This window comes from Pimephales promelas, chromosome 23, assembly GCF_988280905.1.
Source record: "Pimephales promelas chromosome 23, fPimPro1.hap1.1, whole genome shotgun sequence".
Classification (NCBI taxonomy): Eukaryota; Metazoa; Chordata; class Actinopteri; order Cypriniformes; family Leuciscidae; genus Pimephales; species Pimephales promelas.
The window spans coordinates 21,909,173-21,933,094 of NC_142791.1; the positions used below are offsets into that span (position 1 = coordinate 21,909,173).

General features: G+C 37.0%; 3 protein-coding genes and 1 long non-coding RNA gene across 5 annotated transcripts; 2 read left to right on the top strand and 2 right to left on the bottom strand.

Moving 5' to 3' along the window:
- Nucleotides 1–156: 156 nt before the first annotated feature.
- On the bottom strand, nt 157–8,027 carry dusp11 (dual specificity phosphatase 11 (RNA/RNP complex 1-interacting)). The gene is made up of 11 exons (XM_039664344.2): nt 7,895–8,027; nt 7,348–7,412; nt 6,761–6,836; nt 6,542–6,673; nt 6,250–6,373; nt 5,228–5,288; nt 5,061–5,107; nt 4,918–4,993; nt 4,678–4,836; nt 3,883–4,035; nt 157–1,133 (listed from the first exon to the last, which is right to left on the bottom strand). The coding sequence occupies exons 2-11, from the start codon at nt 7,377–7,379 to the stop codon at nt 860–862; spliced, it is 1,134 nt and encodes a 377-aa protein (XP_039520278.1). The 5' UTR covers nt 7,380–7,412; nt 7,895–8,027; the 3' UTR covers nt 157–859.
- Nucleotides 8,028–11,191: 3,164 nt separating this feature from the next.
- Nucleotides 11,192–14,439, top strand: LOC120474208 (caspase-7-like). The gene is made up of 4 exons (XM_039664340.2): nt 11,192–11,411; nt 11,633–11,796; nt 13,561–13,693; nt 13,792–14,439. Exons 1-4 carry the CDS (start codon nt 11,192–11,194, stop codon nt 14,103–14,105), a joined length of 831 nt encoding a protein of 276 aa, XP_039520274.2. The 3' UTR covers nt 14,106–14,439.
- On the bottom strand, nt 11,264–20,867 carry LOC120474210 (uncharacterized). Its single transcript, XR_005621742.2, has 4 exons — nt 20,749–20,867; nt 19,863–20,118; nt 11,611–11,805; nt 11,264–11,354 (listed from the first exon to the last, which is right to left on the bottom strand). It is a non-coding gene; the product is annotated as an uncharacterized LOC120474210 (long non-coding RNA).
- On the top strand, nt 17,503–22,017 carry LOC120474209 (caspase-7). Of its 2 annotated transcripts, XM_089126088.1 has the most exons (5): nt 17,503–18,892; nt 20,041–20,175; nt 20,768–20,931; nt 21,491–21,623; nt 21,722–22,017. In XM_089126088.1, exons 1-5 carry the CDS (start codon nt 18,859–18,861, stop codon nt 22,015–22,017), a joined length of 762 nt encoding a protein of 253 aa, XP_088982214.1. In that variant the 5' UTR covers nt 17,503–18,858. The 2 variants fall into 2 exon arrangements, with proteins under 2 accessions (XP_088982214.1, XP_039520276.2); XM_039664342.2 differs by lacking the exon at nt 17,503–18,892 and having other exon boundaries at nt 19,995–20,175.
- The last annotated feature ends 1,905 nt before the right edge of the window (nt 22,018–23,922 follow it).

The window sequence follows — 23,922 nt, forward strand, 5'->3', positions numbered from 1 at the left end:
GAATATATATATATATATATATATATATATATATATATATATATATTCTAATTATATAATATTAATTTTCCCTTTCAGTGGTGATGACCATATATCTGCTACTTATTAATAGCTAGTTTTCTAAAAACCAATAAAAATATCCATAATTACAAGTAATTGAGCAAATAAGCCTTTTATTAATTTGACCTCAACATGGTTCTCACAGAATAATGAGATCATCTGACCAGTAGAATTGTAGCCTAAATAATGGACCATACATCAGCTAGAGAATACTTTAGCAGATAAAAAAATGTACTTAATAAAATATGTAAAATATAAGGGAAATTATAAAACAAATGTAATTGCACTTGAAATAATGTTTAATATTTCATTTAATTAAACTCTTAAGAAATGGTGCTGATGTCCAATTGTAGCAAAAGTCAAAAGTCAAAGTCAAAGCCACAAACTGTCAGGTCATGAAATGAAAACAATTAAAAAAAATAATAAAAGAAAGCCCATTTAACACTAAAAACAATGGTTTACTTCTGAGAATATAAATACAAGTTAAACAGGGCTTTGTTTAAATGGATTAAAGATATGTAGCAGTCATTGATTTTTTTTTTGTGTATGATTTAGATCTGCTAAATAAAATGACCAAATAACAGATAACTTGAGATAAGTTAACAGATAAGATCTAAAAAAAAACTTAAAATATTGTAAGCTAGCGGAGTCCAATAAAAAAAATAAAAAATAGTCAAGCTCATTGAGAGACCACATCCATTTACTCTTTAAAGAATAAGCACAGTTCCTTCACAGAGAGAATGGTTTAACATTGACAGCACAGTCCAGCAGATTGGGTTGACCAGATGAAGTCTCCACTTCAGCGAGGAGTCCTATCTTTGTGTCGAGGTTTCCGGTGAGGCCCTTGAGGTCTTGTCGATCTGTCAGGAGGGGCATATGGGTCGTAGCGTGGCCCACGATGTGGAGGCTGATATGGGGTTGAAGGACTGAAGTAGAATCCTCTGACACTCTGGTTGGGAAAACCGGGTCTCGTTAGTCTCACGCCCGGGGGTGGATGAGGAAACAGAGGCGGACGGAAGGACATTGGCTCAGGTGCTCTGAACGACGTCATGTTGTTGCTCTGTTGAAATGGGCTAAGGAGAAATTATGAGAATGATTAGGGAACAGCTTCATCCAACCTGCTGAATCATGCACAATAAGACAACAGCCGAGTTTCCACTGTCGGGCCAGTGTGAGCCAGGGCTTTAAACGGGCCGTGCTCGGCTAATAGCCTCGGATCTGTGGCACATAGCCCAAAACCATGCCAGAAGCCCGCTCGTAACACGCCTCTCTGGACAACGTCGCACAAACCATCATTTCACCTTCCTTAAAAATGTATTACCCAAGCATCAATGTTTTATCACAGATTTACTATAAAAAGTGATACATTGATGATAATAATTAACTTCTGTCAAGATTGCACATTAGACGCACAGAAATAAATTGGTTTACTATTATTTCAAAAAAGAAAGAGGACACACATACTAGTCGCATCTGTTTCTATTTATTCGTAGTCACAGGATTTAGAAAGAATGATCATTTCTACGAATATGCCACCAAATGTGCGACCTGAGGAAGAATAGCACTCTCTCCCAATAAAGTTATATTTTCAGTCAGAGAAACACAGGAAGCTCTCGAAAAACCGCAGTTGCTTTATTTTATGCGGCGCTAAATATTGATAGACAGTCCAAGACAAGACGTAATGAGAGATGAAATAAAAACACGATTGTAATAGCATATATGATTTGTCTGATTTCTTCAAGCGGTCATATTTAGCTACCATGTTTACGATTGTTATGTTAGTGCATAGTCTTTTGCATCAGATTTACATATTTCTGCCTTATACAGTGATTAGAGTTCACATTGGATCACAAACAGAAGGTATTCATGAAAGTGAGTTTTGAGCTAAAATGAATTTAAAAGCCCTTAAGTCCAGTTAGCTGGTATATGGAATCATCCGGCGCTGCCGTCTCCAGACTCAGATAAACTCTGCATCTGTTCATGACCACTCCTAAAGCCCGAGTTGGCCCGCTTTGGACCAAGGTATTCGGTGGGCCAAAAAACCCTGGCCGCTGACCCCGAGGAGGCCCGATCAAGCCCCTGAAGTGACTTTGGAAACGCGACTGGCCCTGGCACGCACTAGCACACCCGCTTTTGGCCCGAAAGTGCAAGGCTAATGTTGATGCTAATTTAGTCTTGTTCGATATTTTCTCCAAAACCAGTTCAGTGCAAATCTGATTCTAAAGATATTCTACACAATGCCACAACAAATACAAAACCATAACCCTACCCCACACCCTTACACTGGGGGGGGGCTATGCTATGCTGTTCAGACTGTCTGATATCGTTTTTGTATCCGATTGGAATCTGATCTAAATGATTTACTGTCTACACTCTGTACCGGAACTCTTCCAATCTGATTTGTGTCTCACATGGTGAAATACCTGCTTTGGTTTCAAGGTTATCTATGGCAATGACGTCAACAACATGACATGGTTTGCAATTTGATATTGTGTAGCTGCGGTACTGGACTACGGGAGTCAGGCCCATTCAGATTTTTGAGCTGAATGGATTTGAATGCAGCTTCCAAAAGACAAAAAATATATATTTATACAAGTGATAATTTACCTATTGAAGTGTACTATCACACCAGTATTGGAACGTTCAGTGCGTCACGTGATCAACTGCTTTGTCTGACGCTAACTGTTCAGTGTTTTCAACCATATAATGTTTATGTTTCTGACATTTAAAGGATTAGTTCACTTTTGAAAAAACTTTTGCTGATAATTTACTCACCCCCATGTCATCCAAGATGTCCATGTCTTTCTTTCCTCAGTCGAAAAGAAATTTAGGTTTTTGATGAAAACATTCCAGTATTTTTCTCCATATAATGGACTTCAATGGGAACCGGATGGTTCAGGGTCCAAAAGACAGTTAATAACTGTTTCAGATGCAGCTTCAAATGTCTTTAAACGACACCAGACGATGAATAAGGGTCTTATCATGCGAAACGATCGGTTATTTCAAAACTTATTCCAAAAATGTAACTTTTCTAAGGACAAATGCTAGCCTTGTAATATATTGTGAGGCGCGTTTGCAACGTCACGTAATACGTAATTACGTTCAAACGGTCACGGGCGACGTAGCCGGAAGTACAGAATCAAAATCGTCCGACATCGTTGTTTTACCTTTTAATTTCTTTTTTGTAAACGGCGTTTGAGTTAGTTTTCACGTTCAACCTATGCGTTCAACTTGTAAACACTCTGACTCTGTAGTTCTGGCTACGTCGCCCGTGACCGTTTGAACGTAATTACGTATTACGTGACGTTGCAAACGCGCCTCACAGAATGGAGAAAGGCTAGCATTTGTCCTTAGAAAAGTTACATTTTTGGAATAAGCATTGAAATAACCGATCGTTTCGCATGATAAGACCCTTATTCATCGTCTGGTGTCGTTTAAAGACATTTGAAGCTGAATCTGAAACTGTTATTAACACTATCTTTCGGACCTTGAACCATCCGGTTCCCATTGAAGTCCATTATATGGAGTAAAATCCTGGAATTTTTTCATCAAAAACCTAAATTTCTTTTCGACTGAGGAAAGAAAGACATGGACATCTTGGATGACATGGGGGTGAGTAAATTATCAGCAAAAGTTTTTTCAAAAGTGAACTAATCCTTTAAATACTGAAAAGTACTAGCAAACCCCATTCCCCTTACCTAAGGGGGCATGATGCCTATGCTGGTCTACTATGTCTATCAAAACAGTCTGAACAAGGCTTTAGATGTTCACACAAATTACAATCCTTCTTCAAAGTCTTAAAAAAGCACAGGAGAAGCTTACAAAAATTGATGCTGGGGATTCCTGTGAGATTCTCGTCCATTGAAAGGAGGATCATGGTTATGCTGTTCCCTTCGATGATGAGGGGCCTCATGTCGTGTCTCGTTTGCAAGTCCCTGGAAGAGTTCGTTGTTTGGTTCCTCCACTTCTGCATTACTGCATGTGAGATTAAAAATATAATTAAATACAACAGTAGACTTCACCGAACAAGAGATCTAATGGCGTCAAATCAAGTCAAATTTATTTGTATAGTTCTTTTTATAATAGATGTAGTTATAAAGCAGCCCGTACTTAAAATCATGATGTTAATGTTTATAATATTGTAATATATTAATGTCTTATAGCCGCATTTAGAAGATTAAAGCTGTGCGATAATTTACTTTAATATTTTTCGATCAATCAAGGCTATGATGTTCATATCATTTTATGTGAGTGTTCTGTATGTATGCGGATACATTTTTGAGCTGTGCGATAATATAGTTTACATTTTGCAATGATATAAACCAACAATATTGAATTTGGAGAACATCACAGTCATTCTGAGTGATACAGAGGGGGGAAACAGATTTCAGTGAATTTTTAAATAGCCTTATCAGATTTGGTGACCCTGCTGCATATCGTTTGCCATTCATGTCAACCCAAAATGATTTCTACTGTATGAAACTGAGGAGATCAGTCATCACCAGAGTGAATTCGGAGGGTTTTGCAGTTCACATTGGGAATCTAAAGAGGTATTCTCAAATGACAGTCTCACAAAACTTCTTCAAAGTCTTAAAAAAAAGCCCAGGAGAAGCTTACAAAAATTGAGGGGGATTCCTGCGACCTTGGTGAAATCCTCGTCCATTGTAAGGAGGATCATGGTTATGCTGTTCCCTTCGACGATGAGGGGCCTCATGTCGCGTCTCGTTTGCTAGTCCCTGGGAGGGTTCTTGGTCTGGTTTCTCCATTCCCTCGTTACTGCATAAGATAAAAGTACAGGTCAAATTATTATATAAAGTTATATGTGTACTGTACGTACAACCGTGTAGAAGAGCTCACCTTCTCTTGGGCCCATTCCTCAGGTCATCTAGATAGTTCTGCCTCTCAATTGAGTGTCCTCTTGATGCATTAAACACTGGAAGTAATCACACCATTAAGAGAATACCAAAAAAGCATGTGAATACATAATTGAATATACTTACAATTAATTGCTTTTTGGGGCTTCATCCCATCAACATCAATTAGGTATCTATGATATAATATTTAACAGTGACAACATATGGATGCAATAGCTCATCTACAGACAAAGTCATTGATCACGAATGCGGTCGAAATGTTTGCAAACAATCATAAAAAATATGCTACTTACCGACATATTAAATAGCCAGTGCGATTCAAACCATGTGTGCAATGAACACCAATCAGCTTATCTGTAAACAACAACAAATATATAATAAATTACAGGATACATTACAGGAATAAATTACATTTTAAAACACACTAAAATAAAAAAAAATATATTATTTCAAATTGTAATAATATGTCACTATATTACTGTATTTTGATCAAATAAATCCAGAGACATCTAAATCATAAACATAAAAAAAACCCAAAAAAAACGTACCAACCTTAAACTTTGGAACGATAGTGAATAAAAATTGCAGTCAATTTTACCAAATCACCAAAATTGCATATTTAAATGTTTTTTCCTTGAAAAATTAATTTCGTCATGCCTCTTAAAATAGCTTGAATGTAACTCTACACCCTTGCCTCTTTTAGTACATGCGGTTCTATGAATATGCAAATTAAATATCCAAGGATATCCACTCGTTGACGATCACACACTGATCTGATTGGTTACAAGGTAGTTTGTGATGTCAGAAACAACAGCGATTTCAACCGTCTTTGGTTCACAGCAGTTTTAAGGAGAAAATACTCAGCAATAGGGATGGGCAATGATTAATCACGATTAATCACATCCAAAATAAAAGTTTGTGTTTACACAATACAGTACATGTGTGTGTAGTGTGTATAATTAATTTGTATATATAAATACCCACACATGCATGTATATATTTAAGAAAAATGTGTTATTAATATATCAAATATTTATATTTATGCGCATATTTCTTAAATATATACATGCATGTGTGGGTATTTATATATACAAATTAATTATACACACTACACAAACATATATTGTGTAAACACAAACTTTTATTTTGGATGCGATTAATCGCGATTAATCATTGCCCATCCCTACTCAGCAATGATGTGGACTTATGAATTTGCACATGGTTTGTCTTTAAGCATGTCAAAAACACCACATAGACCTATAAGCAACATTAAAAACTTGATTGTCACCACAGGGGGACTTTAACTGTAACATACCGTTGTTTTCATTGTTATGCAGAAAATGTCTGACGGCCTTCTTGAAGCTGAGAATCGTGGCATTGTTTGGCACTTCATGCCCTGCTGTGAAGATCTTCAGGTGGTGCAGCGTGTTTGGCAAATCCTGAAACATTTACAGACAATTATTACAACAACTGCCATGAAAAAAATAAACTTATTTATGCTCCAATCTCATCAGACTAAATTCTTCAGCAGGGAGACGTTTACGTTCATGTGGAAAAATATGATTAGCTATTTATTTATCATCGGAAACATTGACTTTAATTCCTACCACTACTGTGTAGTAACGTGTCGTGAAGGTCAGATCGATGATGAGACCCAGTTCTTGTTCTTCCTTCTCCAACATATGAACAAGATCAAATGGTTCAAATACTTCTGATTGTGCTAAACGCCATCTAAAAGACTAAAACAAAAAGACCAGGCAGCACTGGAATTACATCCAAGTTCACGTGATCATTTCAAGGTAAAGGATTTGGCTGTATCTTCAGACCTGTTTTAAAGGTACTTTGAAGGCGATGAAGCGTGTTCCAGGTATCCGTTTACCCACTGCAGTATAGTCTGTCCATCTAAAGACAATATAGCTTTAGTAAAAACATTTTTTTAAAGGTTTACTTTAGTTAAAGGAGTAAGTTCATCCAAAATTGAAAATTCTGTCATTACTTATTCTCATGTCATTTCAAACCAAGACTTTCGTTCATCTTCAGAACACAAATGAAGATCTTTTTGATAAAATTTGAGAGCTTTCAGTCCCTCCATTGACAGCTAAGCAACTGACACTTTGAGTCTCTTCAGAAAAATTGGACTAAACCGCTCGACTCATAAGGATTACTTCACTCTTAGTTTTATGATATCTTTATTACATTTTTGAAGATTCGTAGTTGCGTAGCTTTCAATGGAGGGACAGAAAACAGCTCTCAGATTTCATTTAAAAGATCTTAATTTGCATTCTGAACATAAACCTAAGTCTTACAGGTTTGAAACGGCATGAGGGCGAGTAATTCAAGACAGAAGTTTCACTTTTGGGTGAACTATCACTTTAAGCAACCTCATGAAACATGTCAAATTATAAAAACTCACCTGTCAGGAATGCCATTTTTCTTTGAATACATATCTTCACAGCAGCTGCTTTACAATGCCATACACTTTTGAAAACACAGATATGTTTGATTACATCTATACGTGAATTATATTGCAGCAAGCAGAACTCATATACCTTAACTGAACACTAAATCCTGAAATATTTATGAATTAGTTACACCAAAACATGCTTTAAAAAGCAAAAAATAAATAAAATTAATGGCACTGACACATTTTAATAATATGTCAGTGGAAGTTTCAGTTAAAACAGCTCAAATATGCATTTTAGTCAGGGACTAGCTTAAGGTTTGTCTGTGAACCGGGGGTAAATTAAGTGCGTCACATATACGAGATAAAATGATCAAAATCAGACCTGGTTTCACTTTTAGCTATTACTAAAACAAACTTAATTTAATATTCAGGTCTTAACTGTTTTTTCAAACTACCAAGTAAGTGTCGTGATCGAGCTCTGTATTGCATAATGACAGCTTTTATACTTAGATACAATAAAGAATAAAATATTTATACTAGAAAGTAGCCCGTTTACCTCTGTGATAAATTCTTCTTCCACGTTACAGACTCGCGTGGCCAACACCTCTGACGTAATTCCTCTGCTCGTGACTGCAGGCGCTGCTGCCGCTCTCAGGCCGGGGGGAAACTGCAACTCAACCGCAACTGAATGCGAGCTTGCAGAAACAACTAATTTCTGTATAACAACAACCCTTAACTATATACAATTACCGTTGTATTTGGGAATCGGTTATAAAAGCGTTAAAAGTGTACACACCAAGGATGTTACATAAAGTTTTAATATTGGCCAGTTTAGACAAGCCTTAAGCCTAGACTAAAATACATGTTTACTCTAGCAAGAAGGCCCTGGTCGCACACTGGATTCAGTACAGACTACTGAAGTCAATCAAAACATTTATTTTATTTCATAAATTGTAATCATGTAAAAAGTGCAAAGCTGTCTTAACTGAAAGAAACTTGCTGAAAGTATGTCCAGTAATGGTTTTTAAGGCACATTTATAAAAGCTTAAATGTCCTTTTGAACTAAGGCCTCAGGCTGGCTTAAGCCATATCTGTGAAACTGGCCCTTTATTGTTCTGTTTTAATCCATGCGACACAAGTTGAAATCACTTTCAGAACGTTTTTTTTTTCCCAGCTGATGAACAATAGAAAAATTAATCTGCCAAACAAAAACTCAAATATTTAAAGTGACAGACAACAAAACCGCAGCACTAACTTAAGTAGGTATGGACGCTAGTATACAGTTATGGTTATACTAAATAGGCTATTGTTCCTGTGACTTTAAACAAATGTTTAAAATGATAGGCTACTCATATGAGATTCAGTTATCAGTAAAGCATAAAGCTTGCCCAAAACTGCTCACTTTATCTCGGTGGCCACATTTTGATAGTTATATTTTTGTAATAAATTAATCATCATTTGTTACCCATATTTATGGAAGTTTACAAATTTAATCTCTATTTTTAGTCATAATTAAATTTACTAACATGAGTTTTAGAGAGCTAACATGTATAAAGATGGGGTAAAAATGGATCTGAACTCATGCTTACTTTAAAATAACTTTTGAATGAATGAATGAATGAATGAATTAATTAATTTTATTTTGAGCAATATAGTGGTATATAATAAAGGCAATCAGAAGCATTTATCAGTCAATTGCTCGAAACAAAGTGGGAAGAAGTCAGACTTACTTAGACCCACCCCGGTCTGTTACAATTAAGGGAAAAACAAGACAGAAAAACAATGGTAGCTACTTCTAAATTGTTGACATTATCATTCCTCACAACAATTACACATCTACCATATTACCGCAGGTAAATAATTATAGTATACCAACGATGGTAATCCGATACCTTCATAGCCATGTCATGAATACATTTGCTACTGATACCAACAATGGTAATCCGAATACCTACACGAAAGATAACGCAGCCTATGAATCCAACGATTTAAACCCCACCCTCCTTGTACTGTGTCAAGACCTGTGAATACACTGGTGAATACACTGACATTGTTGAAGTCCAAGCCCCAAACTCCAAAATTTAACCCTGCATACGGCAACACAATAAGTTAAGTACGGTGAATCAGGGAACAATACAGGGTAAGGAGTGAATGCTTTGAATGCTTTCAAAAGTGAATCCTTTGACTGCTTTATTGAAGGAATTGAATCAGTAGCCTATTAAACTCTCATGAACCAGGAAACACTTGAGTAGACAGACATACAGTGACTTTAGGGAAGTTTGGCAGGAAAAGCCACAATCAAAAATGTAATCAAAAGGAATGTTTCTCTAGATGCAACACTTTGCGTGACAGAGTCACAATGTGTCTGCAGAATAGAATTAAAAATTTTATAAAAAATATAGATAAAAAATCTGAATAAAAAAATATATATTTCTCATTTAAATTATAGGCTTTATTCTATAATATAGGCTATATTCACAGTGGAGACTGGGGTTAGTTGTCACACAAGTAAGGGCTATAGAGATTTTGAAGTCCAATTTGACTTTGTTTTCAATTGATTTGATTGTTTTTGGACAATTAACTTTATTCATGTGTTAGCAAAAAACAATGGTGTATTATTTTTACAATAATAGGTGAATACAAAAAAAAAATAGTTCTGATCATTATTTTGAGTAAGTTAAAAATACTGTGTGAATGCTGAAGAAAGCAGGAAAGATTTGAGTAGACAGACAGATAAGAGAATTACCTTTGAAGGAAGTGTGTGAGACGAGGGAAACCGTGTGAAAGCAGAATGTTCCCCCAGATACAGAAATTCCCTCGTGCCACACGTCTCCGGTTGTGAACTCCAGATGCTGTCTTTCATTTAAACTAAATTTAATATTTAAAAAATGATAACAACATATTGGAATTATCAATTCCTTGGATAAAAACACTTTGTTGCAAAATCTTCAGTCAGAATTTATTTAGAATAGTTTTCACCATGTTGAATGTTGGTTGCTTTAAATGAGAGAGAGAGAGAGAGAGAGAGAGAGAGAGTGTGTGTGTGTGTGAATTCTCTTCAATTAAAGTTTGAACACCAACATATTTTTGTCATGGTTTTTCAGTCACTATTATAAGTTGTCACATGTTTTATGTGTTGTTATTGTACATTATATGTTGGCAAAAAAATGTTGTTTTACAACAGTATTTAAATTAGTTGGAAAAAAACACAATTGGCAATTTAATGTAGGTTCCCATGTGTCGGTTGAGTTTACCATGTAATATGACAACATGCTTCTGTCAGTAAATGAACTCAATAGCTTGTTTGTTTCCATGTTACACTAAATAAAATTTGGTGTAACATGTTCACTCAGAAATCGAATTACTAGTAAAGTTCTCAAATAATTGCAACAAAATAGCAACACAGTCAATTAAACATGAACATTTGAAGTTGAAAGACTGAGATAGCATTTTTTCAGTAGTTTTATTGAACTTTTTTTGTTTTACTGTGCCTATAAAAAAAGATTAACCTTCAATAATTAAAATAATAAACCATATAGAAATATGAATTGGATCTCCCCTTATTTTCTATCCCTGACTTCTGTTGGAATGCTGCTTCCTCACAAATATTTGCAAGTGCAAATGCATAAGAAGTTCTATTGCCTTTAAAGTTTGCAGACAGCAATTATGAAGTTGTGTAATCAGAAGTGATAACACAATGGTATTGCCCAGGAACATTCCCCATAGTGACTTCTGAAAAAGGGGCAGGGCTGCCTGATAGTATAAATACAGGCAGATCACCTGAGAACTAGGGCAACATACTCTGAAGCAAACTGATTGCATTGAAATTCAGTGTTTGACAGAAGAGAGAATCATGTCTTTTTGTAGATATCCTTTCACGGCCAGCAAGAGGATGAAGAACAGGGCGTTAATAGTGTCTGTGGGGAACTTCTATCCAGATGTAGATCTGAGCAGGAGAAGCGGCGTGAAGAAAGACACTCAAAGGCTTCACAAAATCCTCACCAAACTCGGCTTCTCTGTGGAAATCAAAATAGACATTGAAGCAAAAGAGATCTATGAAGCATTTAAAAGAGGTAATATGAGCCAACATATTGTATTGTTTACTTTACCAATTTAAAAACATCACTATCAGCATACATATCAGCTTTATATATCACTTTATAAAGAAGTTACATTTTTCTATATATTGTGTGGTGAGTCAATGGGTTTGTATTACACTTTTTTGTATACACACTTTTATTAGTAAACTAACTATCCATTCCAGATACTCACTAACTCTGTCCTCCATCCTCAGAGAGCGAGAAGACGGTCAAAGACTGTTTTATGGGCATCATATCCACTCATGGTGAGGAGGGTGTTGTGTTTGGTGCTGACGGACATGCCGTGAAACTGTCCGAGATCTACAGCTACTTCAGAGGCCCGTCAATGGCGGACAAGAGCAAACTCTTCCTGATCCAGGTACAATTCCTGAAAAACAAAAACTCTTGTGACCTTTCATGTTCTTGCATAAGAGCCTCGAGAGGGACGTATTGATATTGCATTCCATTTTATAAATCCTTTATTTTAGACAGAACATTTTTTGCATTTTGAATTGTTTAACTTTTGTACTAAACTTGGTGTCTTTTGTGACACTTGCTATGTGAACACACACACAGATGCAAAAACATGGACATGATTCAAAAAGGTTAGATGGTTTTTAGGAAAAAATGTTTTTTGATTGTTCACGGTCAAAAATGACCACAATAGGAAATTAATGGGGAATACAAAAAATATAGAGCAATTTTTGGGGGTGTTAGCCGTTTCCACTGCAGGAACTTTCCCCAGGAGCTAGGAACTTGGGGGTGGTACTCGGTTGCTGCGTCCCAATTCGCATACTATCCGTCCTAAATAGTATTTGAAAATATAATTAGTACATCCCAAATCGTAGTATGTTGAAATGAGTGTTCCAAAGAGACCCGGATGGTCTACTATATCCGGTCAGAATCCGAAGTGCAGATCGATGCACACTCTAACGGCTGAAATTGTCCACAACCCATCGCGCGCTGGACGAGGATTCGGTTAGAACTACAAACACGAGTAAAAAGTGTTAAAAACTACAGACATGGAGGACGTGCGAGTCCCGCGGTTATGTAGAAAGGTTTAGATAAAGGGGTTTGAGTGATTATTTATCAGTATCTAACCTGACGAAAATGTATTTATTCAATGTTGGCTACATTATTTTATTTCATCTGCAGAAGCAATGTGAACTTTTGTAAAAATACGTTTGACATTAACTTTTAAATGCATCGTTATATTCAAGTTGCAAACACATGAGGAGAGTATCTGCGCATGAAAGACCCACAACTGGCAGGTGAACGTGCGACAACATTTCTCTCCGAAACGGTAAGAAATTAAATTAGATTGAATGGAGGATTTTAACTGTGATGATTGACAGGGTAGTAGTATGTCCTAAATCTTGCCTACTCTTTTGCTACACACTCAAAATTATGTACTTTTTCTTCACAAAAAGAGTACATACTTTTAGGGTGTAGTAAGTAGGCGAATTGGGATGCAGGGGGTGTGTTTACACCGCAGGAATCAGGGTCTAAATGATGTACTGGGTAAAAAGTCCCTGCTTGTTGTGAGGTAGTACTTTTTCAGAGTTAGGGAACTTTCGGGGTGGGACTTGTGCGCTGAACATGCTGATTGGTTCTTACCACTTGTTCTTTCTGCCCAATGGCGCGCGTTCGTCCCATCCATCTCACGGTCAATGTCCGCGGATAACAAACGTCTACTTTTATGTCGAGCATTACGAGCTTTCTGAATACGCTTTGGGTGCTCGTCTCTTTTCTGCCATTTTGTTAATTACCTCATTAGTAAACCAATCGCACACAAAAGCAGCACAGCTTGAATCTCCTCTAAACAAAACTCAAAACTCGAAACAAACACGCAGACTGGGAGGAGCAGTCGAACGCAGTTCAACATCACTACATAATCTTCCCGCCCCGGACCGGTACTTTAGTCCGCGGTGTAAACACAGTAAGCAAGCGGCCTGGGGCAAAAAAAAGTTCCTAAAAGGTTCAAATACTTTCTGGTAATTCCGGTGTAAACGCCGCTTTATTTGCTTATGGCATGGCTACTCCAAATAAAAATATCTAGACATGAAATATTGTTTTTGAGTTGAGCTTGAGACTTGTTAAAGATTTGAAATGAATGTTTGCGATTCTTGTGACTCTGCTGCAGGCTTGTCGAGGTCACGGGTTGGATGGAGGTGTGGAGGTGGAGACAGACTCTTCATCCTCAGAGGAAGAGGACGGCATGTCTGAGCTTTCTTCCATTCCTATTGACACTGCAGTTATGTACGCCACACCACCAGGTACGGTTTATTAACTCCAAAACATTGTTCACATAGATCATAAAGTCCCAAACGCTTCACTTCCTCACTCACGTTCATGTGTCTCTTTCGTTTGGAAGGTTACGCTGCGTTCATGCATCCTACAGGCGCAGTGTTGATTCAGACTCTCTGTAATTTGTTGGAAAAGGAAGGAGGTCCAGATCTGGAGATCACAAACCTTCTGACTCGTCTAAACTACCAGGTGGCCTACAACTTCCAAGCGAGAGGGGAAAAGTTGGGCGGCAAAAAGCAGATGCCGTGCTTTGTGACGCGATTTACCAGAGAAGTTTTCCCGTTCAGCAGCACGGCAGCAGCAGAAGATTTGAGCTTGACCTTTGCTGCCACAAAACTCATCGATGAACCCAGAAGGTTATGGACGAGCTCCATCAGCTGAAGATCATATAACAGAGACTGACTGGGGAAAAATATGTGGAGAAACGGCTTCTTGTTAGACATCATCTCATTGGATGAGATAACATAACTCTGCCTGAACTTGCATCGGCAGCAGGAAGTCAGCTGATGGGAAACGAGCAGGATGTGTTCCGTTGAAGTCTTGAACTATACTTTTATTTCGCTTTATTAAATTGGATTGTTTTATTAAAACAATCATGTGAATATCCTGTTATTTATTTGACTTTATTATATATTAATCTTGAAAGTGTTTATCTATTATATGTGATATGCAAATAAAAGCTAATGATCTCTGGTGCAACAACATTTGAATGAAATATTGATTCTTGGAAACACTGAATTTGTTTGAAACAAATGTTACGCCCAGTTATATGTCATAGTCAGTCTTTATCGCTGCTATATTTACAAGGTGTGAACCATTTATTACATGCTCTGTACTTTCAGGCACTCATGTGAGGTGAGTTGACAGCCAATCCAGAAACACAGGATTTCAACATGGCCTGTTAGTCACAAACACTAATGCCAGGTTCCATTTAACATATGGAGTGATGACTATTATTTCTTTGACACGTTACATGAACATATGGAATGCGAGTAAAAAAAGAGTCTGGTGATTATATACACCGACTGGAATTTCCAGGTGACAGCTACTGTATGAGTATCTGAGACTGACAAGACGTGCATCATCATGTTGTACTTCTTGACTTGAATGATCAGAACGCACTGTCCCAAAGAACTTTATCAAGAGAAACAGACTTCAGTGATAAGAAGCAATCTGTACTTATCCAGAGAAGCGCACTTACAGTTTTACAGCCATAGAGGAACAAGTCCTGATAGATGCAGGCTCAGCAGACATTAAAAACAAGTTTAAGTGTGTCATAATGTTATAATTTATTGCTGATAGTTTAAAAACAGCTATAAATTAGGTCTATATATAGTTATTTATTATTATAATTATTTAGAAATAAGAATTTACCCAATTCCTTCTCAAATCTTCATAAAGTAACAACTTTCATGGATTTTAAAACATAAATACTAAGGCCAAGGCTGCGTCCGAAATTGCATACTCTATAGACTAGAGTATACACTTTTTAAGTGTAAAGTACTTTGCGATAAAATGAATGAATGTAATCCGGGCGTAGTCTACTACATTCACCATGTTGTCATTGTCATGTGACTTACCAGATGCAGCCTTACTGTGGTGCGTGTGTGTGTGTGTGTGTCTGGTGTAAACATGGCGGAGAGCACTGTGTTTCTTTCATTACATGGATAACAATTTATTTCCATATTAAGTTAAGTGTTTATTTTTCTTAATACAGATTATGCATGTATTTCAATTTTTTTAAACAAATACATTAAAAATATTGCTCATTGTTATTTCATGTTAGTTAACACATTAACTACTGTTAAGAAATGAAACCTTATTGTAAAGGGTTACCCTCATTTTAACGATAGGCATTTACATTTTTCCTGAGTTTTGTTAATTTTCAGTATGCTCTACACATTGTGTTTGATTTTTTTTGTAAGTTTGAATATTTCTGTTTGAACTCCTTTTGATTTTAAATATGTAAATAATTACCAGCTCAAGTAATTGCATGGATTTCATGCTGTTGTTGTTGTTGATGTCGCCATTTTTATTATCCGATAAAGCTACTTTTTCTAACTCCTCTAAGGCCGTTGCTCCAATTCTCACCAAAATTGAATCAGATCATCTCCAGACCATGCCGACAAATGGATGGATTTCATATGGATTTCATAAAAAAGCTGCAAGTCGTTTTCGAATATCACGCAAATTAATGTAGCGCTGGCAAAAACAGACATAAGGCTGTATCTCCGCAACGCTTTATCGTATTCAGACCAAACTTGGTCCATTTCATCACAAGCATGGCTTGAGGCTGCATGCTGCGTTTCGGCACAGTGCCACCAACTGGTCCGGAGATTTGAAAAATGGCTATTTTTGTTCATTAGTTCTTAACGGGTTGTCCGAAAATCTCTTTAGATTCAGGGCGTTAATGCCAAGTCAACTGATATCCAATTTTCCCAGATCACCCATTTTGGCTGTCGGCCATTTTGAATTATCTGTTAAAATGTTGTATTTTTTGAACACACAAACGAATTGTTGCGAAACTTGGTATGAGTCATCAGTACGATGCCCTGAAGGAGCCTGAGAAGTTTCGAAACAGGGCCACCAAGTGGTAAAATTTAATGTTCAAATGCTTATAACTCTAGAATTGGTTGACTTATTTTGACGGGAGACATATCATTAGACTCCTGAATCCTTGCCGAGTCCAATGATACCAGACTTGCCAGGTTCTGGCATGGTTTGTGCAGCGCAGTAATTTAGCGCTTAAAAACAGATAAAACTGATATTTTCTGATATCTTCAAAACCGTTAGTCAGATCTAGACGAAACCACTGTCAGAAGTTTGGAAACATAGGTCGCTGGCTAAAAGCAATAGTCCAAACGCCAAAATATTGTAATATAGTAACGGGTAGTAAAATTCAATCTAAGTCACGTGTCAATCATTTTTTACGTGTTTTTTTCATATAAATGTCTATAACTCCGAAGCGAATTGAGATATTTTCACCAAATTTGGCACACACATGCATAGGCTCATTCTGAGGACACATGAAAAAAATACTGGGTTTTTGCCTCTTGGTGGCACTATAATAGAAGATAACATGCTATACTTAATGAATGCATTGGTGTAATATTACGAAACTCAGTTTGTGCCATCAGCACCATCCTCTGAAGGTACTCAAAAGATTTCAAAACAGCGCCACCTTTTGGTCAAAGTTATAACAAAATGTATAATAATGCTTATAGCTTTCGAATAAATCTGCGTATTTTAATGCCACTGGTCCAAAAGTTTTTTCATCGTCATCAAACTCTGACCACATCAAATCGATTTTGTAACTACGCCACCTATTGGTCGAAAGTGATAATCCATTAAATCACATTTTTAGTTAATGTTTGGGATTTTTCAGCCATTTTGCCTTAATTCACCTTTAAAGGGTTAGTTCACCCAAAAATGAAAATTAAGTCATTAATTACTCACCCCCATGCTGTACCGACCCCGTAAGACCTTCGTTCATCTTTGGAACACAAATAAAGATATTTTTGATTGAATCTGAGAGCTGGATCAGTCCTACATAGACTGCCTAAGGGACTGGCTCTTGACAGCCCATAAAGTCATTAAAGAAAAGGTTTAAATATTCCATGTGCCTACAGCGGCTCAATTATAAGTTTATCAAGCGACGAGACTACTTTTTGTGCAAAAAAAACATAAATAACGACTTTATTCAACTATTCCATTACTTCCTTATGGGCGCATGCGCGAGAACTGAGACGAGGACGTTCTCATTCGTCTACTTCTTGTTACCGGCTGCTCACCGCTTAGGAGTTTTACCGCCCCCTACCGTATAAGATGATGTGCTGATATGGCTGGAAGCGCAAAACTTTCTGTTTACAAGGAGAGGAAGATGCACGCTGTACATACGCTTTTCAATTAGCGTATTTTCCGCACTATAAGGTGCACTTAAAAGCCTTTAATCTTCTCAAAAAACGACAGTGTTCCTTATAATCCGGAGCGCCTTATATATGGATCATCATTTTATACGGTAGGTGGCGGTAAAACTCCTAAGCGGTGAGCAGCCGGTAACAAGAAGTAGACGAATGAGAACGTCCTCGTCTCAGTTCTCGCGCATGCGCCCATAAGGAAGTAATGGAATAGTGGAATAAAGTCGTTATTTATGTTTTTTTCGCACAAAAAGTATTCTCGTCGCTTGATAAACTTATAATTGAGCCGCTGTAGGCACATGGAATATTTAAACCTTTTCTTTAATGACTTTATGGGCCGTCAAGAGCCAGTCCCTTAGGCAGTCTATGTAGGACTGATCCAGCTCTCAGATTCAATCAAAAATATCTTTATTTGTGTTCCGAAGATGAACGAAGGTCTTACGGGGTTGGAACAGCATGGGGGTGAGTAATTAATGACTTAATTTTCATTTTTGGGTGAACTAACCCTTTAAATGCTCCTTGCTGCAGTTGGTTTGACACATGTTGGCATGTCTTGTCTTCTTCTGTGTGCTTAGCCCCGTCATTGCTGCTTGCAGCTATATTTATTTTTTATTATTATATGTTACAATTATACTTCTTTTTAATTTATAAATTATAATTTTAGTTCTATTATTTGTTGTTGAAAGAAACGTCTTGGATTAAAATGCATTAAATCATAAACTAACATGAACTAACAATGAATTAGATTAATAAATGCAGAAGTATTGCTCATTGTTATAATTATGTCATAATTTTCTAGGGAACTATAGATGTTCCCTAGAAAAAACATGTTCCCTAGAAAAAAATTGTGTCATAATCTTCTCACCCTCAAGTTCTGACTAAACCTGTATGAGTGTATTTGTTCAGTTGGTTACAAAAGAAGATTTTTTTGAAAAATGCTGGTTATCAAACAGTTTCTGGTCCCCACTGACTTCCATAGTATTCCCCTACCCCCCACCTCCCCCTCCATTCCATTTATGGTTGGCCTTCACGTGTGGCCTGAAACGTATGTGGCGCTGCAGATATCTCTCTATACGTGACAACGCCGTTTATGTGCTACTTCAGCAGCAGTCTTAAACAACGATTCACTTTTAAGCCTTTGGGATGGAAGCACACCTTTATTTGTGCTGAGAACGGCTGGATATGAACACAGAAGACAGACAGCATCATTACTATTGATGTACTTTCCACTGGAGTTTGGTATTCCATCAGGTATGAACATGGACATAGCAATACAAATATAAGAAAGGGTAATGGACACAGTGGAAAACAGGGGGATATGCTTTTCTGTTTACTTTATTTGTTTACTTGTATCCATTGCTCTAGTTTTAGTAGCTATTCTTATGGTTCAACTTAATGGGAAAAGCTAACAGTGTTGTAGTCGAGACCACCTCACTCGAGTCCGAGTCGACACAGAGACCAGAGAGAGTCGAGTCCGAGTCAAGACCGAGTCCATAGAGAGTCGAGTCCGAGTCGAGACCGAGACCAGTGAGGGTTGATTACCTAATTAACTTTTATTTACTTAGAGAAATTCTTTTTTTTTTCTTCTGAATTTACTTAGAGTTTAAAAAAATATGATCAGTTTAGGGTAAAAAGGCCACATAGTAGGTGGTGTTAAAAGTAATTTTATTACAATTTGTCATGCGCAGTTGCGCACTAGAAAATCACCAATCACTGGGCGTGTCAATCAATTTAAAGAAATATTTTATTAACATACATTAATAATCATGATAAATGTTTTTAATTGAACTCGAGTGGACTCGGGAATAATTCCGAGTCCTAAAAAAAATTTTTTTCGAGTACGAGTCAATTCCGAGTCCAAATGGACACGAGTCCATGACAAGACCAAGACCATTAAAATATGGTCTCGAGACCGAGTCCGAGACGAGTCCGAGTCTCGAGTACTACAACACTGAAAACTAATAAAACATTTTATGTAATTATATACTACTACATACATTATGAATATTATTTCAATTTGAGTTATCAACAAACCATTGCTGGTAAATTGCAGGATAAATACAAGCACCTATAAAGGTAGTAATTCATCTTTTTATGAGCTAAGCTTCTGATTTGTCTGGAACTGCCAGTGTTGCGTAGATCAGACTCATGACACTGTTAAAGCCTGGAGGAAACGCTCCATATATGGCCTGTTAGACAGACTGTAAATGGCAGGACTCACCTGTTTTATGATGTCGAGACAGACTCTCCCTATTCTCACACAGTTTTTGACTGCATTACACCTGCATTACAGTGTCTGACAGAAGAGAGAATCATGTCTTTTTGTAGATATCCTTTCACAGCCAACAAGAGGATGAAGAACAGGGCGTTAATAGTGTCTGTGGGCAACTTCTATCCAGATGTAGATCTGAGCAGGAGAAGCGGCGTGAAGAAAGACACTCAAAGGCTTCACAAAATCCTCACCAAACTCGGCTTCTCTGTGGAAATCAAAATAGACATTGAAGCAAAAGAGATCTATGAAGCATTTAAAGCAGGTAATTATATTGTTTAGTCTAATAATTTAAAAAAGTATTTTTTTCCATAAAGCAAAATTCATGTTTCATATCTGCTGTGCTTGCTTTTGTGTTTCTTTAAAGCCCTCTAAAAACACATTACATAAGGTCATTTATTGGTGCCAAAGTCCTTGTTTGTTAATAATAGTGTGCTGCAATTATCAATTATCAGCAAGCGCAGATTGGCACAAACTCGGTTTAAACTTGTACATTTTTGTTGAATTTGATTTTTATAGAAAAAGAAATTACGAAGGGGGGGTTGAATGACAATTCGATGTTGCTATCGTTTAAAAGTGAATAAATGAATGAATTATGAGCAATACAATTACTAGTCAATGACTAAAAGTCACACAGACAGCAATCAGAACATATATGATATGAGATATGACGGGAGGAGATTGAGTCATTGTAAATCAGTCCTTAGCCTCGTAAACAATGACAGCGTATGAGTTTTGTCTGAAAATAACTAACAATATTTCAATAGGAACAAATAAGGTAAAAAAAAAAAAACACATTCAGAATCTGTTATACATCACTGTTTTTTTTTTTTTTTACCTCTGTCCTCCATCCTCAGAGAGCGAGAAGACGGTCAAAGACTGTTTTATGGGCATCATATCCACTCATGGTGAGGAGGGTGTTGTGTTTGGTGCTGACGGACATGCCGTGAAACTGTCCGAGATCTACAGCTACTTCAGAGGCCCGTCAATGGCGGACAAGAGCAAACTCTTCCTGATCCAGGTACAATTCCTGAAAAACATCCTCACAGGCAAACTCTTGTGACCTTTCATGTTCTTGCATAAGAGCCTCGAGAGGGACGTGTTGATATTGCATTCCATTTTATAAATCCTTTAACCATCTATACTAGCATTTTAGACAGAAGTTTTGCATTTTGAATTGTTTAATTTTTGTACTAAATATTAATAAATTAAATTAATATTTTAAATACTAATATGATTTTGTGACACTTGCTATGTGAACACACACACACGGATGCAAAAAACATGGATATGATTCAAAAAGGTTAAATGGGTTTTAGAAAAAAAAAAAAAATCACACTTTTGATTGTTCACGGTCAAAAATGACCACAATAGGAAATAAATGGGAAATATGAAAATATAGAGCAATTTTTGGGGGTGTTCTCTCGCAGCTGTTGAAATCTTTTTTGCTTATGGCATGGCTACCCCAAATAAAAATATCTAGACATGAAATATTGATTTTAAGTTGTTTATTCTCTTAAAGCTTCTGACTTGTTAAAGATTTGAATTGAATGTTTGGGATTCTTGTGACTCTGCTGCAGGCTTGTCGAGGTCACGGGTTGGATGGAGGTGTGGAGGTGGAGACAGACTCTTCACCCTCAGAGGAAGAGGACGGCATGTCTGAGCTTTTTTCCATTCCTATTGACACTGCAGTTATGTACGCCACACCACCAGGTACGGTTTATTAACTCCAAAACATTGTTCACATAGATCATAAAGTCCCAAACGCTTCACTTCCTCACTCACGTTCATGTGTCTCTTTCGTTTGGAAGGTTACGCTGCGTTCATGCATCCTACAGGCGCAGTGTTGATTCAGACTCTCTGTAATTTACTGGAAATGGAAGGAGGTCCAGATCTGGAGATCACAAACCTTCTGACTCGACTAAACTACCAGGTGGCCTACAACTTCCAAGCGAGAGGGGAAAAGTTGGGCGGCAAAAAGCAGATGCCGTGCTTCGTGACGCGCTTTACAAGAGAAGTTTTCCCGTTCAGCAGGACGGCAGCAGCAGAAGATTTGAGCTTGACCTTTGCTGCCACAAAACTCATCGATGAACCCAGAAGGTTATAATAATAATAATCTGTTACATTTATATAGCCTTTTTCTGGGTGCTCAAAGCACTTTACATGGAAGAGGGAATCTCCTCAACCACCACCAATGTGCAGCATCACCTGGATGATGCAACGGCAGCCATAGTGCACCAGAACGCCCTCCACACACCAGCTTACTGGTGGAGAGGAGACAGTGATGAAGCCAATCAGTATTTGGGTTATGATTATGATTAGCAGGCAATGATGGACAGAGGCCAAGGGGCAAATTTGGCCTGGATGCTGGGATTACACCCCTATTTCTCAAAAGACTTTCTGGACTTTTTAATGACCACAGAGAGGGTCACGGGAAGAGGTTACAGAATAGCTCTATCAGCTGAAGATCACAATACAACAGAGGCTAACTATAAAAAATCTGATGGGGAAACAACTTTATCTCAGATAGTCCTTTCTATAACATCTCTCAAAGTATCTCACCGGAGTCTGATAATGAAGCCAGCGACGTCATGTCACACAAAGTTTCATCTTCAGAAGGAAGTGAGTGGGTTGGGAAAGTTCCTAGAATTTTCCCATGGAGCTTTCTTAGTGCTCCATTTGAGTCATGAGTTTTTGCTACCTCCATATATATACATCTTCTATTTATTATGTATACACACGTTTGAAAGTTTGGGCTCGGTAAGATTTTACAATCAAAAAGTACTTTTTTCTTTTTTTAAATGTTTTTAAATATGTTTGATTCCTGTGATGCGAAGCTGAATTTTCAGCATCATTGTCTTCAGTGTCACACGATCTTTCAGAAATCATTCTAATATGCTGATTTGCTATTCAATAAAGATTTCTTATTATTATTAATGTGTCCTGCTTAATATTTTTGTGGAAATGGTGATCTTTTTTTTTCAGGATTCTGATAAATAGAAAGGTTTAACAAACAGCTTTTGAAACAGAAATCTTTTGTATTGACCGCAAGCAAAGAGTAATTAAAGTGTAATTTAAGTTTATTATTGACAAAGTCTTACTAGTGTTAAACATGTATAAAATGAAAATGATTTGTTAAATATGGCAAAATATAGAAGTGCAAATACTTAGACATAATTGACCTAAATAATAATATCAAGCAATTTTATTTGGTTTAGATCAAGTCTGATGCAACAGCCATTTTATAGAATGCTGAAAACGAATGTGATCATTTCGATCATATGCTGTATGTGTTTAAAATAAAACTTAAACAAATGTTCAACTGTCTGTGACTCAGATTAAGTAATCATGGTCACACGTACTTTGCCATTGCTATTTGCTGTAGTTTAAGGTGTGTACAGGATATTGCACATGAATAAGCATAAAAAGACAGCAGATCCAGACATGCAGGATTTCATCAGTGCACACGTGCCTGTTGATCAAGAATGCTTATGTCAGGATCCATTTGGAAATAGTTCACTCAAGAGCTGCAGCATTGTTTTGCTCATTTAAATGAACACAGATGATCAGGTTTTATGCTTCAGGAGATCTTTTTTTTTAAAGTTATTACTATAGCAACAAAAAAAGTCAATATATATTCTGGTTTATTTTTTTTTATTTGAAATGTATACAATATAAACCTGAATTGACTGCTGTAACGTTGACTGCTGTAAGTGCCCGCATTGTGACAATTTACCTAATTTATAACACGCTGTCACGAACATTTTCCGTCCATTTTTTTACAGGGCAACAAGCCAACAACGATGGAAAAGTTCAACGGCTTACATACAGGTTTCAGAAACCGAAATTCACAAAACAAACTTACCGTGAGTCGTGACCAGGGCCTGTGTTGTGAAATATTCAGTTCCTTCCTGTTCCAGTGGGTGGAGAAAACATGAATATTCATGATGTGTGTGGCCTTGAGACAACAAGCTAGCACAAAAACAACAAAAGTAGGCCTACTGGAGTAAAA

Excerpts from the sequence above, each read along its gene's own strand:
- dusp11 (XM_039664344.2), bottom strand. The coding sequence starts at position 7,379 with ATGTATTCAAAGAAAAATGGCATTCCTGACAG. Across the intron at positions 6,374-6,541 it reads CACGTTACTACACAGTAGTG|GATTTGCCAAACACGCTGCA; the intron begins GTAGGAATTAAA and ends TAAATGTTTCAG. Across the intron at positions 1,134-3,882 it reads AATCCCCAGCATCAATTTTT|CCCATTTCAACAGAGCAACA; the intron begins GTAAGCTTCTCC and ends ATTTCTCCTTAG.
- LOC120474208 (XM_039664340.2), top strand. The coding sequence starts at position 11,192 with ATGTCTTTTTGTAGATATCCTTTCACGGCCAGCAAGAGGATGAAGAAC. Across the intron at positions 11,797-13,560 it reads GCAAACTCTTCCTGATCCAG|GCTTGTCGAGGTCACGGGTT; the intron begins GTACAATTCCTG and ends ACTCTGCTGCAG. Across the intron at positions 13,694-13,791 it reads TATGTACGCCACACCACCAG|GTTACGCTGCGTTCATGCAT; the intron begins GTACGGTTTATT and ends TTCGTTTGGAAG.
- LOC120474209 (XM_039664342.2), top strand. The coding sequence starts at position 19,995 with ATGAAGAACAGGGCGTTAATAGTGTCTGTGGGCAACTTCTATCCAGAT. Across the intron at positions 20,176-20,767 it reads CTATGAAGCATTTAAAGCAG|AGAGCGAGAAGACGGTCAAA; the intron begins GTAATTATATTG and ends CTCCATCCTCAG. Across the intron at positions 21,624-21,721 it reads TATGTACGCCACACCACCAG|GTTACGCTGCGTTCATGCAT; the intron begins GTACGGTTTATT and ends TTCGTTTGGAAG.